Below are 16,065 nucleotides of genomic sequence, written 5' to 3'. Positions count from 1 at the left end.
GAGCCGTTTACCGATATATGGAATGTGACTACGCATACATCCACCCGAATGGCCATGGCCCACAGCCCAGACTGCGCCTCTCCGAAGAAGCCACGCCGCAGCCGTTGGTGCGCAAATGGCTGGTTCAGGCGGATGATTTTCATCGAAACCCACAAGGAGCTTCGCAGCGAGATTGGTTTCGTCCGATTTGAGCCCTCTCGAGTATCAAAAAGCCGTTGACGTGAAACAATGTTCCTGATGCTGTGCCCTGCGTGACGCAGCACGGCGACCGAATCTCCGGGCGCAGAAAAAAGAAAGCGGCTATCCTCAACACGCCACGCATCCCACCATCGCATGGCAAAACGCGCTCATGTGCGACCATGCAGAAAAACAACTGTGGCGGCTTCTGGAAAGTCGTCGGGTAAGCCGCAGGTGCGCGCGTGCAGAAGGATTATTGAAGTCTGGCGGCGTTGGCACTAAACAGGGCTGGTGCACCCTTACATTGCGATGAGTGGGGAACACTCGTCCCGGCTCACAGAAATCTCCTCAAGCAATGACGTGCCTCTACAAGGAGCATTGGCTGTCTACCCGAAGAGGCCCCTATCCCTGCTTCGGACCTTAATCTCAATGGCGTGAGATTCGAGGCGCTCACCCAATACGCGGACTATACGCGATCGCCTGTCAGTGTCAACACTACCCGACGTCAATAGACGCCGGCAACTCTATCCCAGCCGACAGCGTGTGCATAGTTTCTAGCTACGGACTGACTTGCAGCTTGTCAGTCCCGATTTGAACAAACTGGTGGTAGCCATAAAGCCAGCAAATAAACCTTGATCGAGTCGATACAAAAAGGGACTGCGTCGCACTGGATACTCGTATGTTAACCTTTGAATCTCGTCGACCACGACGATGCGCACAAAAAGCCACTATCGAGTCAATACGCGCGCTGTCCGAGGAGGGCAGGATGCTCGCCCACTGCCATGTCGCAGGGCCCCCCGATAAACTTTCGCCAATCCGCACCTATGTGGCACAGCAAAGCAATGACAGTCGTCCAACATCGAGCGTTACACAGAACCGACGGGGACGCGGGCTCTGGAGAAGCAAACATGGCCTGACCTTGCGGGTCACAACGGCCTTTCTTCGCACAAATATCGAGATCTGGCCAATTGCTAAGTCTAACTCGATTTCTTTTAGTCGCCACGTCGTACAGCTGTCAAATCGGATTGTTTTCACCTCGGTCCGCGAAAAATAATGGATTACACGGAATTTAGTTCACTGACACGTGCCTGAGAAAACTTCATAATCGATTCATGTTGCTGGGCATAAGGCCCGGGTATTGATTCAATGAACTCAAAACTTGCGCTTTTTGGACGGACGAGCATTCTTTGCTCGGCGATTTTCCTGGACCTTGCGGTTCTTGCGAACAGCATCCACATCTCGAAGTTCGCTCTTGGCGCCACCATCCTTCCATGCACCGACGCGCTTCTCTTTCGCTTCAGCCACCCTCTTTTTCTGGACGTGATAATCATCGCGGTACCGATCAGCCTGCTTCGGAGCCTTCTCGGCCTTGTGCTTGTAGCGCGGGGCGTTATTGAAGGATGATGCAGACCTGTTGGGGGCTTCCATTTCGCCCACGCGAGGCATCTTGACCTTGTTCGCCTTGCGCCAGTCGTCGAAGCGACCACTGCGGAAACTGGCCGCGATCTTCTGCCCACTTTCTCCAACAATCATCTTCGCACCCTTAGATCCATCCTCATCGTTGGTGCGGTTCACGTATTTCTTCGACTTTTTGTCCCAACGCATCTTGGATTTGGCGGCATCTGCGAAGCCTTGGATTTCATCGTTGACAAGTGACATCTCCGCCGCCCTTGCTGCAGTAACGAAGTTCGAGTTACCAGCGTCTCCTCCACTGACTCCGTAGGCCTTTTCCTCTGCCATGTTCTCCTTGGGAAGGTATGACATGAAATAGTCATCATTCTTCCAGCTGTCTTGTTTTGACTTCTTGGATGATGGTTGTGAGACGGACACCTCCAGTTCATCGGAGTCTGAGTCGTATACTCCATCAGCAACTTCAACTTCGTCTTCTGACCCTTCTTCATTGCTATTCGATTCCCTTGAGGGTGCCTGAAGTGGGTCGAAATCGTCTCCAGTAGCCAGTTTGTTGGCCGCTTGCTTGGCTTTCTGTCGTCCAACTTGTTCACGCCTCTTGCGCATAATCTCGGCTGTCTCGCTCTGGACACCTCGCTTGCCGATTTCAAATACAGTCTCTGCGGGTCGAAATGATTGGATTCTCGCAAGCATATCTTCTTTCGCTTTTTGAGTATTGTGTGCATCGTCGCTGAAGAGCATATGCGTCTCTGCAAAGTTTGGAGATGCCACCAACTCCTTAGCTCGTGCTACACTTTGTGCACTTGCCTGGTTGCGTGTCCGTTGGTATTGGCGCTCACCCTTTTCGGCCACACTTAGGAGTAGCGCTAGGTCCTCATCATCGGTGAGCTGTTTGTTCACAAGCTCAACGGAAGACTCCAACTGCCATGGTGCCAGGCTTCCGACAACAAAGTCTTCTGCGTAGTTCGGCTCCTCACTCGACCTTCCGACCAATAGTCTTTTTCCGAGGAAAAGCTGCAAGTCTATCAAGTAGGGTAGATCGACATGTCTGCATAAACTGTAGGCCCATCCCTTCCGTCCAGCTCGGGCTGTTCGTCCGACTCTGTGTACGAAGATCTTGGGCTGGGAAGGGAAGTCGTAGTTGATGACGTGGTTGATATGGGGCATGTCCACACCACGGGCAGCAACGTCGGTCACGACTAGTATACGGGACAGGCCCATCCGGAAGTCCTGAATCTGCTCTTTGCGAGCTGTTTGATCAAGGTTGCCGTACACTTTTAATGTTAGTGACATCACAATGCAACAACACATGATTACGTACCATAAGATACGGCATATCCTGCACCGCGAAGAAGATTGGCCAGGTACTCAACCCTGTGTTTCGTTGCCGCGAAGATGATGGTAGACTCAGCGACCGGGACATCTTTGACGAAGCCGTCGCTGCGCTTCCGCTTTTTGCTGTTGGCAGCTTTTGCAGCATCTTCTTTGGCCTTCTTTGCTGCGTCGGTCTCGCCTACAGGAACCTTGATGACGTTATCGAGGAGATGCAGCAGCGCGCCGTCTCGATCGCCCGACTTGATTGTGAAGTAAGCACTCTTGAGGTCTGGTGAAATTTTGCTCTCAGCGTCGAGACGGATAAGCTTTGGCTCTTGTAGACCAGCTCTTGCAAACTCTACGAGCGATTTCGGCAATGTGGCACTGAAGAGCAGTGTCTGTCTAGAAGCCGGAAGAGCGTGCAGGATTTCAGATAGTTGCGCTGCGAAACCCATTTCGAAAAGACGGTCGGCTTCGTCGAATACAATGTACTTGACGGAGGACAGGTCGAGACCCATCTCGACCTTTAGATGTAGGAAGCGACCAGGAGTAGCAATGATGATGTCGGGGTTAGTGGTCATAGAGCTGAATTCTGTGCACATGTTAGTCTTGCCGTTGCTGCCAATTAATGTTACCGTGTTGCACATACGTTCTTCGAGACTGTCCCCACCAACAAGCAGGATAGTCCTTAGATCTGTGCCGCGTCCCAACTCTTTGACAACCTTGAGCGTCTGTAATGCGAGTTCTCGGGAGGGGGACATGATGATTCCGCGAGCGCCTACTTTGGCAGAATGCGCCTTGAGCTTCTGAATCATGGGTATGACGAAAGCAGCAGTCTTTCCAGAACCCGTCCTAGCCATACCCACGACGTCTTGTCCGTCCAGCATGAGCGGAACGGCCTTGCGCTGGATGGGAGTTGGTATCTTGAATCCCTTCTGCGTAATGGCTTTGAGAAGCGCCGCATTCAGGCCCATGGCCTGGAAACCTCCGCCCTTCTTTACGGACTTTCCTACATTGGACGCTTTGCGATTCGAAGCAGCCTGTTTGGCGGCAATGAAGGCTTCGTCGTCGGATCCGTCGCCGTGTCCAACATCCAGATCTATTCCCAGATCTGCGTCCAAACCCGCCTCTTGCTGCACATCATCGCCGCCAGCGAGGGCATCGAATATGTCGAACTCGGTTTCGGAGAGCGCCGGCGAGCTCGCGCGGGGAGCCATGGTGGGTGAGTCGGTGGTGGGACTTGTCGGCGACGTGATGCACTTTACCTGCCTGACGTCTGGAAGTCGCGCCTTCCTCTCTGCCTTTTGGAAAATTTCGGGCACGGTCCTCTCGAAATCTTGGCGGCAGGGATGGAGACGGCGCACCTAGCTGCTAGCTTCCACGTGCCCCGCGATGAGGCAGGCGCGTCCGACGCGTTTTGCCCACACCGAACTTCTGTCATTGCGTAACCAATCCACGCCCACGAGATGAGTATGCATCCCCAGCTCTGGCCCCTCATATAAACCCACCAGCGCTGACTGCTGCAGGCTACAACGGCTACGAAACCTCGTACACATCCTACGGCGCCGGCGGCGGTGCTGGTGGAGGCGGCTTCATACCAGGAGAGGGCGGCAGTACACAGAGCCCGGGCGGTCGACAAGACCGTGCCCAAGACACGCTGCGCCCCGTCACCATCAAGCAGATACTGGATGCTCAACTTGAAGCCGGCAGTAATGACGCCTTCAAGATCGACGGCACAGTAGTCACCCAGGTATGTGTGCCGTGCCTCTGTGGCCAATCTGCCTCTGCTAACTACTTGGCCAGCTCACATTTGTCGGCCAAATACGCAACATATCCAACCAGACCACCAACACTACATACAGGCTCGATGACGGCACTGGCAGTATAGAAGTCAAGCAATGGGTCGATTCCGACGCCCAAGAACAGACCAACCCCACCAAAGCCAAACTCGTCGAAGGTGCTTACTGCAGAGCATGGGGTAAGCTGAAGAGCTTCAACGACCGAAGATCTGTCGGAGCGACAGTCATCCGACCCGTCCAAGACATGAACGAGGTTTCCTACCACCTACTCGAAGCGACCGCCGTACATCTATACTTCACCCGCGGACCTCCTGGCGGTGCGCAGGGCGGTGCAGCTGCCACCAACGGCGCCGGTGGACAGCAGCAAGCAGCCATGGGTGGCAGCTACGGCGGCTATGATCTCGGTGGCTACAATCAGACAGCGAAGAAGGTGTTCCAGTATCTGAGAGAAGCGCCGCAATCAAACGAGGGTCTGAACCAGCATGAGATTGCCGCAAAACTCGGTATTGATACAGCGGAGGTTGCGAGGGCTGGTGATGATCTGTTGTCAGGTGGTCTCATCTACACGACTGTTGACGACCAGACATGGGCCATCCTTGAGGCAGATTAAGTCAAATGTCTATAGGCGCGTGGCCTCGAGTGGGAATGAGCAAACAGAACAAGAATAAACTATGCTGGTTTAGCGACATCAGCACGAGCGTAACGATTTATTATGATATTCCATCTACTGCGTCGGAAGTGTTCGAGATCCCTGTTACTTGTCCGCTATCACTTTTCCGCGTTCGTTGAGAGGAACAATATGCACGTCGCAACAATGGCACATGACACCACCGTGAAAACGACCTGCGTCTTCCAGCCCGTCTGCACCAATGCCCGCCGCTGACTATACCGTGAGATAGTATGAATATAATTCGATAATCCTGATAGCATGCACGCCATGGAAAGCAACCAAAAAATGATTCCCAACGGTAGTGCGAAACGCTTTTCTGCGAGAGTTTAGCACAACACCAAGTTACAGACAAATTAGCCCATGACTTACCAAGTGGTGTGGGTTCTGATTTGAGGTGGAACGAGAGGACGATGGCTACAGATACAATGGCCATATACACACTAAGCTTCAGCCAGGACAGAAATGCTGTAGATGACGTTAGCCGTCAGATCCACTGGCTTGTTCCGAGTCGACCTACTTCGTTCATTCGCAGCATGGTCCCTTGCATCCGACGATACATTATCAAATAGCAGTACACCAAACCATGGTCTCTCCCTAAAGGCCACTCGGTCATAATCATTGTTTCTACACAACATGTCAGATCGGAGGGGGGGAAACCCTAGACCAGGGAGAAGTACTGTTTTACTAAGATGGGTTGGCTTCCGAAGATGTTGTAGAACGGTCGGTATGGTTCGGCTAGTATGGACTCATCTGCATCGCCCATGCGCGACGCGGGCCGAAAATCCATGTTTTGTTCCGGAACGCAGCAATTTGCTAGTATTCGCGATGATGTTGTGCTTTAGTTAGTGTATAAGGATGCGTACAGGCGAATAAGTGTGTTTGGACGGTCAGCCGCACGGGCCCCATCATGAGGTCACTACTCGATTCGGACGCGCCTCCAAGGTTCCAAGGTTTGTTTGAGCTATCATCCACGACGCAATAATCATACATTGTACATCCACAAAAATGAGCAGAGAAAAGAAACTTGTACTTTTTGGCGATGACAAGTAAGACGCATCGGCAATGCATTGTCTGATTCAATGCTGACGAATCTGCATGCAGAGGCTGGAAAGCTTCGGATTGGACGGATAGTGATGACCGTGTAAGAGGAGGAGCATCTCAGGTAATCTCAATTTCTGAAACGAACTAGTCTCATTGTTAACATACTCGAACAAAGTCGTACCTCACCATTACTGGCTCATCAGCACGTTTCCATGGCAATCTTGACATCACCGCTCTCGGTGGTGCCGGCTTTGCTAATCAACGCACTACTGGCGAGGACCGCACCTGGGACTTGTCTGCATACGACGGCGTCTATCTCGATATCGGGAAACATGATGGCAAAAAGTACACGCTGACTCTCAAAGACGAGATTCTGCCACTCATGCCAGATGGGCGAGAACAATCAACCATCAGCTACGAGTACGACTTTGAGTCGCAAAGCAAACTCGATCTGTTCGTACCGTGGCATGCAATGAAGCCAACGTATCGCGGCAAAGAGAAGGACGATGCGAAGCCATTAGACACGAAGAATGTCAAGCGATTCAGCATCATGATGAGAAGGTAAAAATCTCCATTACAAAATTGTTCAGCCGCAATACTTAATAATGGACAGTTTCTTTGGCACTCAAGAAGGCGACTTCGATCTCACCATCAACTCGATCAAGGCGGTTGCGCAACCAGACGACATTGAGAAGGGTATCATCGGTAGCGAGAAGGGCACGGGAGTAAGACTTTAACAAATTTAAAGTGCTAGCTGATAGCTAACACCTATGCCAGGAGCAAGAGCCATGGTCTTGGAAGAATTCTAATCTCGTTGGGCTGGCAGTTATCCTGGGTTCGACATGGGCTATCTCGTGGGGATATTGTTGGTGGAAAGGATATGACATGGGTATCATGAGGTTCGGAAGATGGTGGTCTGTCGTCAAGAACCCAACACTCTAGACAGAAAACACGCTGTTTGGTGCTTGAAATACAGTCTTGGCAAGATGTCGGTTTGGTGGACGAAACTACCATATTCCCGAGTAAGGGCAATATATTTTGTCCGATGGTCATCCTTGTACCAAATCATGCCACGAGATGTCTTGGATATGATCTCATCCCTTTGCATATTGTTATCTAGTCTGCGTATAACACGTTATCTTACGCAACACTCCCAAAGTCCAGAGCAAGTACGAGTGCACAATAAATAGGTACATGCCATTGTAAGAGGGCGGAACGCTACAGCCGAAAGGATCCGGTGCCTGGCGGCTGTATGTGATGCAAGACTCTTGTCCGCCCCGACAACATCAACTTCACATACTGAATGCATTGCACTGGTCGTATGGTCGGAAAATCCCGTACAGTGTTTGGCATCCTTCTTGCTTGTCGGTAATTTGTACAGCGCTAGGACCTGTGTTCGTCAGTCCACATACTTGGAGGATTGCTTGGCTGTATGTTTCGTGAGATCGTTTTGAGTAAGCGTTCGTAAGCACATTTTGCATGCACAACGACCAAGTACCAAAGAACCGCCCGAATCAACACGTCCTGCCGTCGACGGGAACGTTGAAGCTTGACGTTCATTGGCGCAGTGGGACAAGAGGACACAAGAAGCCTCCCGCGGACTTGGGATGCTTGACTCGGCTAGGGCGACCCGCACTCAGGGTGAGCTCCTTCATGTATTGCAGCAATTGTCTCCACATCGCGATGGACAAGAATGCCATCGACAACGCTGCAACTTTGTATGAAAATCATAATTTAGGTCAATGGATGCAGCCTGATCTCATACCTGCAGTTCCTCCAGATTACAGCTGCTGTTGAGCATTTTCGCCGCTTCAGGCACCACATCTCCAATCACCAATTTCTCCGCTGCCAAGTCGCAGACCATGGCTAGACCTTGCCGATTTCGTCGATGATGGGCAAACCTCCGCTCGCGGAAATTCTTTAGGTACCGTCCAGGACCACAAGGTGGAGAGGCTGAGACGCTACGAGGCTGCATGAACATGGATTTTGATTGCAGCAACTGCAGTAGTGGCGGGCATGGGGAGAAGATGGGCGACGAGTACGGACGCAGCGCATTGCGTATAAAGAGCGACAGGAGTACAGCGCCAAATAGAGTATTCGCTGGTGTTTCAATTCGTCTCTCCAGGGTCCTCGGCTTGTTTGTGATAATCCTGCCTTGCTCATAATACCGTTTCGCAACCATGCATCTTCCGGCTCTCACCCTGGCTTTGGCTGGCACAGCACTTGCGGCGAAGAACACCACCAGGCCGTATTCGACATGGATGGCCTCTTCCTTTTTGTCCAAGAGCCAGCACATGGACAACCACTACGTCGCCTCGGTCATCCATGAAGGTATCCAGAAAGCCGCCACAACGCAAAACGACTCTTCTCTGCTTGCGTACGCTTCCGAAGCCGTCTCGTCAGTTGTTTCCTCCAATGGCACTATCAAGGGGTGGAACTCCACCTTCTATACACTGGACGACATCCGGGTTGGCAACAACATCCTTTACTTCTGGAACTCGGAGGGCCGTAAAGACGACAAGTACGTTGTTGCGGCCAAGGGTCTCCGTGAGCAGCTGGACCGATGGCCGCGCACCCCCACAGGCGGGTTCTGGCACAGGGCCCCTGTCTATGCGAACCAGATGTGGCTAGATGGTATTTACATGGCCGATACCTTCTATGCGACCTACACATCATACTTCGAGCCCGACAACACGACTGCGTGGAACGATATCGAGTTGCAATTCGATCTGATCGAGGAGCACTGCCGAAACACGACAACCAACCTCCTGTACCATGGCTACAGCGAAGACAAGTCGACTGTGTGGGCTGACCCTGAGACTGGTGCTTCACCATATGTGTGGGACCGTGCTCTGGGATGGTACTTTGTTGCGCTCGTTGAGGTGCTCGAAGTCTTCCCCAAGACACACGCTGGTTACTCCAAGCTCGTTGACTACTTTGTCACACTGGCCTCTGGTATCAAGGACGTCCAAGATATCAGCGGCGGATGGTGGCTGCTCATGGACCCGGAGCTTGCTGGAAAGGAGGGGAACTACATCGAGTCGAGCGCCACAGCCATGTTCACCTACGCATACATGAAGGGTGTCAGGCTGGGTTTGTTGGAGAAGTCGTACCAGGAAACAGCGTCCAAGGCGTGGGATCTGATGTTGGATGACTTCATCCAGTACGAGAAGAACGGTACCCTCAGCTTTACCGGCACGGTCACTGTAGGAAGCTTGAAGGGCGATGCGTCTTACGAGTACTACACTGGTGTTGAGACGCTGATCAACGATGGTAAGGGTGCTGGTGCATTCATGTACGCCGCTACCGAAATGGAGAAGGCTGGACTGGAGTAGACCGAGAAGGCGGTTTTAGACATTTAATGTATATACTTTGAATCAGATCCCAAGTGGGAAATTTTGATGAAGTTGACTTGGACTTCCGAGTTGAGTAAACATTCGTGTCTCCGTCCGGTTACCACGCGCCACGCTATCCTCATCAAGCCAGCGCGCGCCATGTCACTAATGGAGAAATTTGGCGAAGCACATCAACCACGTCACGCAGCAACACAGCCCCTACTCATATACTCAATCGTCGTTGTATCGTATGCCAATTCTAATGGTGAGGTTTTGCCCTGCCGCATTGTCGTGGTTCGGCGAGCAGCTGCCGAAAGGTCCGTCATGGTTGCCAAAAATAATCCTTGGAAACAGGTCTCCTGAGCAACCATGTGGAGCTACGAGCCACGCCCCCGAGCAGCGTCACAGCCTCAGATCAACAGCTGGGCCATGAGCGACAGGCCCGCTGGCGTGATGGATCTTGCTGGAACTGTCGGTGACGTTGCGCTAAGTCGTGGCATTGCCTTTGCGGATATTTCTTGACCGTTGCGTCGTCCCTGCTATTGTGCTAGACAACTAACCTCCGACTACTAACTTCGCAGTAGAAGAAAACATTACATAGTCGCTGTGCTACTAAACAAGTCTTGATCAAGCACGAATGTAAGACTCTCAATACAGGACATCCAATGCAATCCTAACCACAATACAGAAACCTCAGCTCGCAACAATGTCTTCCGCTGTATCATCTGCCGCCTCTCCCAGCGCAACGGGCGCCTCGTGCACCACGGCCGACTTTACACAATTTCCTACCCAAGATGTCTTCTGCGCTGTCGGCAGCACAACCGGCATCCCCTCCAACACATCCGACACGCTCTCGCAATGCTGCAAAGACGCTCCGGTCGAGGAGTTCAACGGTTCATGCGGATATTACTGTCTCGCGTACGACCAGACTGTTGCTGATCTCAATGCCTGTTTTATGGACAACGGTGTGAACCCCAGCCAGATCTTTTGCTCGGGAAACAACACGGCAAGCGCGACGGGCACACCAAGTGGAAGTGGAAGCGCGAGCCGGACGTCTGGTGGTAATGGCCCTGATGCTACGGGCTCGTCAGGTAGCACTGGTGCTGCTGCACCCATGGGTGTAAGCAAGGCCGGCCTGGGCATGTTGGGCATGTTCGTCATCTCTGCTTTTGCAGGTGCGCTTTTGTAAAACACTACGATACTTTTTTACTTTCTATACTTAATGTCCCTCCATCATATTCGCTCCATCACTCACTCTGCACAATACGGTTTGTGGTTTCGTTGAAGATCCTTTTCGCTGCATATGCCTTGGATAGGGAATGTAGGCTACCTCGAACAGGATGAACATGTGCATGCCTTGGCTATTATGCAATACTCCCCCGATCGGCATCTCGGTTTACCACCTTGCCTTGCAATTGGATTCTACCAACGTCCCGCATCCGGAAACAGCTAATGCATACTTCTTGCCTACCGATACAATGGTAGCACAATTTACCCCGCCTGATTTACATATGAAAAGAGCGCGCGCAGAACATATTGCTTGTCTTTCCTGACAGACAAGCCTGCGAATATATATGACACGATCCAAGTTCCGTTCATTCTGAAATATTGGTTGACAACAATCTGTCTCAAGAGCTATCTTGGATCATGGCTACTCTAGCTGCCTTATTCGTTGCCTCCGTAGTAGTCAGCCTATACTATCTCCTCAAGATAGGTCGCCGAGAAGCAGGATTACCACCTGGTATCCTCTAAATCACACCATCTCTCGATCCAATGCTAAATCTTCCAGGCCCACGAACCCTTCCTCTCCTTGGTAACCTGCTGTCTATACCGACGAAGAATGCACACTTCCAATTCACAGCTTGGAGAAAGCAATATGGCCGCATCTATAGCCTGAAACTCTTTCACACCACAGCCATCGTGCTCAGCGACCGCCGCCTGGTCCGCGAGCTCATTGACAAGCGCGGCGCAACATACAACAGCAGACCACCTTTCTTCTTTGCCGAGCGCTATATTGCCAGAGATCCAGCGAATATTCCCTTGGTCGTCTTCATGCCCTCGGGAGATAAATGGCGGCTTTGCAGAAAGTTATATGCACAGTGTTTCAACGAAGCGAAAGTTGAGAAGGAGTACGTTGGCATTGTGGAAGCTGAAAGTAGGCAGATGATACATGACTTCTGGCACGAACCAGGAGGTTTTATGGTGCATACTTTGCGATTCAGTAATAGTATCATTAAGAGTTTGGTGTATGGGACAAGGACTAGACATGCAGACGAACTTCAAGAGTATATAGTCATGTTCGAGAAGTATGTCGAATTGCTTGAGGTTGGTGCAATACCGCCGGTAGACTTATTACCTTGGTTGGTATACGTACCCCAGTGGATGTGGCGGGGACGGTGGAAGAATTGGAAGAATAAAGGAGATGAGAGTGGACAGGCTGTTAATGCTGTCTTCACGAAGATGGCAGAGCCAGTGTTGGAGAGGAGAAGGCGTGGGGTACGTGCAGGTTCTGTGTATGACTACCTGCTGGATGAGGGAGAGAAGGGTATCAATCTAACGAGAAGAGATCTGGACACCCTTGCGGGCTCATTGATCGATGCTGGGAGTGATACGACGGCATCTGCTATACGGGTTTTCGTACAAGCTATGATCAAGTATCCAGGTGTTCAACAACGAGCTCATAGGCAAGTTGATGAAGTGGTAGGAAGCAAAAGATCGCCGATGTGGAGCGATGTTGCGAAGCTACCGTATGTCGTTCAAATCATCAAGGAGGTGATGCGATGGAGGCCAGTAGCGAGCATCATGCCGCATCACAGCACCGCCGGTAAACCTCAGTCCACGCGCGATATATATCGACAATGGCTAAAGTGAAACAGATGACACCATTGATGGCTACTTCATCCCTAAGAACACGACTGTCCTCATAAATGTCTGGGATCTGAATCACTCTCCAGCCGACGTCAATACTTGCGAGTCCCCAATGTCAGACTTCGATCCTGACCGATACGCAACTCGCATCCACGCCGCATCTCACTACGCAGCGTCTCCCGATATCGCCTCGCGGGACCACTATACCTACGGTGCCGGACGACGCATCTGTCCCGGTATGCATCTCGCCGAGCGCAGTCTCTTCATTGCTATCGTGAAGTTGCTTTGGGCTTTTGAATTCAAAGAGAAGCCTGGAAGGCCGGTAGATGTTGACCCCGAAACAGGATTCATGGATGGTCTTGTGAGGACGCCAAAGAACTTCGAATGTGAGATTCGAGTTCGGCAGGAGCGACAAGAAATCCTTGAGAATGAATTTGCGGAGGCGAGGAATGTGTTGGGGAAATACGAGGTCTAAGGACAATGTGTACCTAGGTAGTGTGTAAGAATTCGATGCTAACACAAATTCACTGAAAGGAAATCGGATTTGCTATTGAGTTCCTCAACTTACCTTGCAGTACGCACGTACGGCTACAAAGATTGCTATCATGCGCTTCGAAACTGTTGCACTTACTTGGTGACAGGGTACAGCTTCCAATCTTCCTTCTTGTACAGGATAGCACAATGCACCTGTAAGCTCATCACGCCCGTAGCAGTCAAGAGCGTGCGTGATCATTGCTTCTAGACATAAAATGCTGTACAGGTACACCCAGCATGCACCATCCACGTGAGCATTTCGCCTGCCTACTCGTACCTCACCTCACTGTGAACAAAACTGGAGCGCAGTACCTACGTTCTTCATCCAACTTCTTACCCAACAACTCGCCAACCACGGTGAACATACCTCTCATCCATCGCTAAGAATATTACAAAATGTCGCGTATTACCGACGTTTATCAACACATACGAGCGAAAACCATCATGGCACCACGTCGCTGGTCCAAAAGATTGTTTCGTTACTGGAAGCTGGGACGCCCGTCTCCAGCATCGCCAGTTCCGCCACCAACGGCTACACCACCAACGGTTCTACCATCAACATCTCGGGCATCAACGGCTCCACCATCATATAGTACAGTACTGCAGCCTCAAGCAACTCCACTTCCATTACCAATTTATGCAGAATTCATGTCACCACCTTACACTCCAGTGTCAACAATCACAGAATCGATTGTTCCATCATTGAGGCCTCCATCACTGGCGTCTTCAGCATCCGTATATCCGTTACCAGAATATTCAACACGGACATCTCAATCTTCTACATCTCAGGCATCAGAGCCTGCATGTTGGCAGTCTCAAGTATCGTCAGCTCAACTACCACGATCACCTACATCTCGATCGCCAGCTGCTCAATCACTAACTGTTCAGGTATCAACGTCTGAATCGTCAAGATCTCCATCACCAACGTCGCAGTCGCCAAGGTCACAAGGATCAACATCTCGCACAACACCCTCTCAGATACCGACTTCTCCAAACACCCCTTCCGCCTCTAATGTTGAGCCATCACCGAAGCAGGAGGAATCCGGGTCTCCGAACAGCAAACCTCATCCTCCGCAGACTCTGAAGGGGAAGTTGTTCGTTATGTCCGGAGCAACATCAGACGTTGGACGTGCGACAGCTAAACTGCTGGTTGCAAGCGGAGCGAAGGTCTCCCTCGGGGACACCAAGCTAATAGAACTGGCGCAGCTTTCGAGTGAACTCGGACCGAATGCGGAATTCACAATGTTGGATGTTACAAACGAGAGAGCCGTAAAGAGCTGGCTAAGACATGCCCCTTCGAACTAGGGATTGGAGTTTATCGATGGTATGTGAGCATCCTGACCGTCTTGCACGGCACGGATCTGCTTATGGAAGTCAACGTCCGGATATGTGCTTGGGCTGACGACGACGCAGGTGCAGTGAACCTTGCAGCTATCTCGGGCAACAAGGCCCTTGTAAAAGACCACGACCATGACAACTACAAGAAGGTCTTCGCAGTCAATGTTAAGGGCATGTTCTTGTGCATGGCTGCCGAGCTTCGCAGCATGCATCCCACAAGTAAAGGCGGACCAGGTGGATCGATTGTAAATGCAGCATCGACAGCAGGACTGGTCGACAAAGAAGGCAGCTCAATCTATTGCGCATCAAAATATGCCGTCATTGGACTTACGAGGGCTGCTGCAAGGGAGCAGTCCAAGACTGGCATTCGGATCAATGCTATCGCACCGTAAGTGATGCCTTCAGCCTATCTCAGACACTGGTTCTCTTCCCACCACTTGTACTGTCGGAGCAGAGCCGGTCGTTGACACTATTTTAGAAGCTTTGGTGACACACCACACCTGGACGCCTTCGATATTGAGAACGGCTTCACACCCCCCAACAACGCCGTCCTCGGCCGCGTCCCCAGCCCTGAACAAGTCGCGAAAGTGATTCAATTCCTGCTTAGCAGCGACGCAAGCTTCGTGACTGGATCAGTGTGGCAGGTCGACGGCGGCGCATTGTGTTGAATTGAGATAAGGAAAAAGAAAGTGCGGGGCGAACTGGTGTTGCAGAAGCGATGGTGGGTACACGTTCTCTAGGGTTAGTTTGAGATTTGATGAGTGTGTGTGGAGCATACCGCATTGGGAAGACGACGATGTTTGACACGAAACAGGCTTATGTACTTGCCGAGCTGTCATGCGCTATCCTTCTCAGCCCTACAAAAAGAAATTCATCTCGTCGTTAAGCTTGATACACATGCCGGAGACCCGTACCAAAGCTGGACGAATAGACCGTTATCAATGTAAACACGAGCCCCGCACGTATCATATACACTATTCTCGAAAGGAGGTAGCAATTTGTTTTACTTAGATATACAGGCGTGATGGTGAACTGGTCTTTAGCTATAGGTTGCTTTTTACATATCGATAGAAGATGCGTCGATATTCGATGATGACATGATTGCAAGATGCACGTCGGTTGCGGATTGATGGCAGACACCGGTAGTGCCATTTCTTATGAGTTAAGTGCCGCTGCAAGACCCTTCTGGATCGGTAGCGATCGGCACCCCAGCCGTGCAGCTTGCGAATACGCGGCTCGGAAGACTGAGCGGCAACCATAGAGTTCGTAGATCACTCCTATTGGCGCACCTTAGGCATGCAAAGCTAGAAGGCAAAAACAAGGAAACGAGGAGCAGATCTCGGAAGACTATTTAGTGCACTGCTGGATATTCGTGGCTTGGAAAAGTGATGCATTGTTACTTCTTCTCGCCTTAGAGAAGTTGAAGGAGGGTTGGAGGAAGGTTGGACTAGTTAACGGATATCAATGCCGCGGTCCCAATCTCGATGTTGAGCGAGAGCGTTGACCCGACCCAAAGTTTGTGAGCCAAAGTTGATGCCACCTTAGACACGGAAAACGTACCCGACAGGAGACAGTGCTC

The 16,065-nt window shown here is 51.3% G+C and overlaps 6 protein-coding genes across 6 annotated transcripts; 4 read left to right on the top strand and 2 right to left on the bottom strand.

The window, feature by feature from the left end:
- Positions 1–563: 563 nt before the first annotated feature.
- On the bottom strand, positions 564–905 carry GT037_005182 (uncharacterized protein; the record flags this gene model as incomplete). Its single annotated transcript, XM_038930229.1, has 2 exons — positions 564–657; positions 748–905. Coding segments are annotated over 2 exons (252 nt in total), but the record flags the coding sequence as incomplete, so codon positions are not given.
- A 424-nt stretch (positions 906–1,329) lies between these two features.
- GT037_005181 (atp-dependent rna helicase dbp10) lies at positions 1,330–4,118 on the bottom strand (the record flags this gene model as incomplete). The annotated part of the gene is made up of 3 exons (XM_038930228.1): positions 1,330–2,861; positions 2,909–3,493; positions 3,551–4,118. 3 exons carry the CDS (start codon positions 4,116–4,118, stop codon positions 1,330–1,332), a joined length of 2,685 nt encoding a protein of 894 aa, XP_038787178.1.
- A 249-nt stretch (positions 4,119–4,367) lies between these two features.
- On the top strand, positions 4,368–5,310 carry GT037_005180 (replication protein a 32 kda subunit; the record flags this gene model as incomplete). The annotated part of the gene is made up of 3 exons (XM_038930227.1): positions 4,368–4,371; positions 4,428–4,651; positions 4,705–5,310. 3 exons carry the CDS (start codon positions 4,368–4,370, stop codon positions 5,308–5,310), a joined length of 834 nt encoding a protein of 277 aa, XP_038787177.1.
- A 1,065-nt stretch (positions 5,311–6,375) lies between these two features.
- Positions 6,376–7,353, top strand: GT037_005179 (cia30 family protein; the record flags this gene model as incomplete). The annotated part of the gene is made up of 5 exons (XM_038930226.1): positions 6,376–6,416; positions 6,472–6,532; positions 6,587–6,972; positions 7,025–7,136; positions 7,189–7,353. The coding sequence occupies 5 exons, from the start codon at positions 6,376–6,378 to the stop codon at positions 7,351–7,353; spliced, it is 765 nt and encodes a 254-aa protein (XP_038787176.1).
- Positions 7,354–8,591: 1,238 nt separating this feature from the next.
- GT037_005178 (glycoside hydrolase family 105 protein) lies at positions 8,592–9,746 on the top strand (the record flags this gene model as incomplete). Its single annotated transcript, XM_038930225.1, has 1 exon — positions 8,592–9,746. The coding sequence occupies one exon, from the start codon at positions 8,592–8,594 to the stop codon at positions 9,744–9,746; it is 1,155 nt and encodes a 384-aa protein (XP_038787175.1).
- A 369-nt stretch (positions 9,747–10,115) lies between these two features.
- Positions 10,116–15,154, top strand: GT037_005177 (uncharacterized protein; the record flags this gene model as incomplete). The annotated part of the gene is made up of 6 exons (XM_038930224.1): positions 10,116–10,217; positions 10,435–10,921; positions 11,536–12,570; positions 12,623–13,000; positions 14,454–14,874; positions 14,965–15,154. The coding sequence occupies 6 exons, from the start codon at positions 10,116–10,118 to the stop codon at positions 15,152–15,154; spliced, it is 2,613 nt and encodes an 870-aa protein (XP_038787174.1).
- Between the last annotated feature and the right edge of the window lie 911 nt (positions 15,155–16,065).

Source organism: Alternaria burnsii (assembly GCF_013036055.1).
Source record: "Alternaria burnsii strain CBS107.38 chromosome Unknown 740, whole genome shotgun sequence".
NCBI lineage: Eukaryota > Fungi > Ascomycota > Dothideomycetes > Pleosporales > Pleosporaceae > Alternaria > Alternaria burnsii.
The sequence above is the reverse complement of the archived record's forward strand: the minus strand, read 5'-3'. Positions and strand labels throughout refer to the sequence as shown.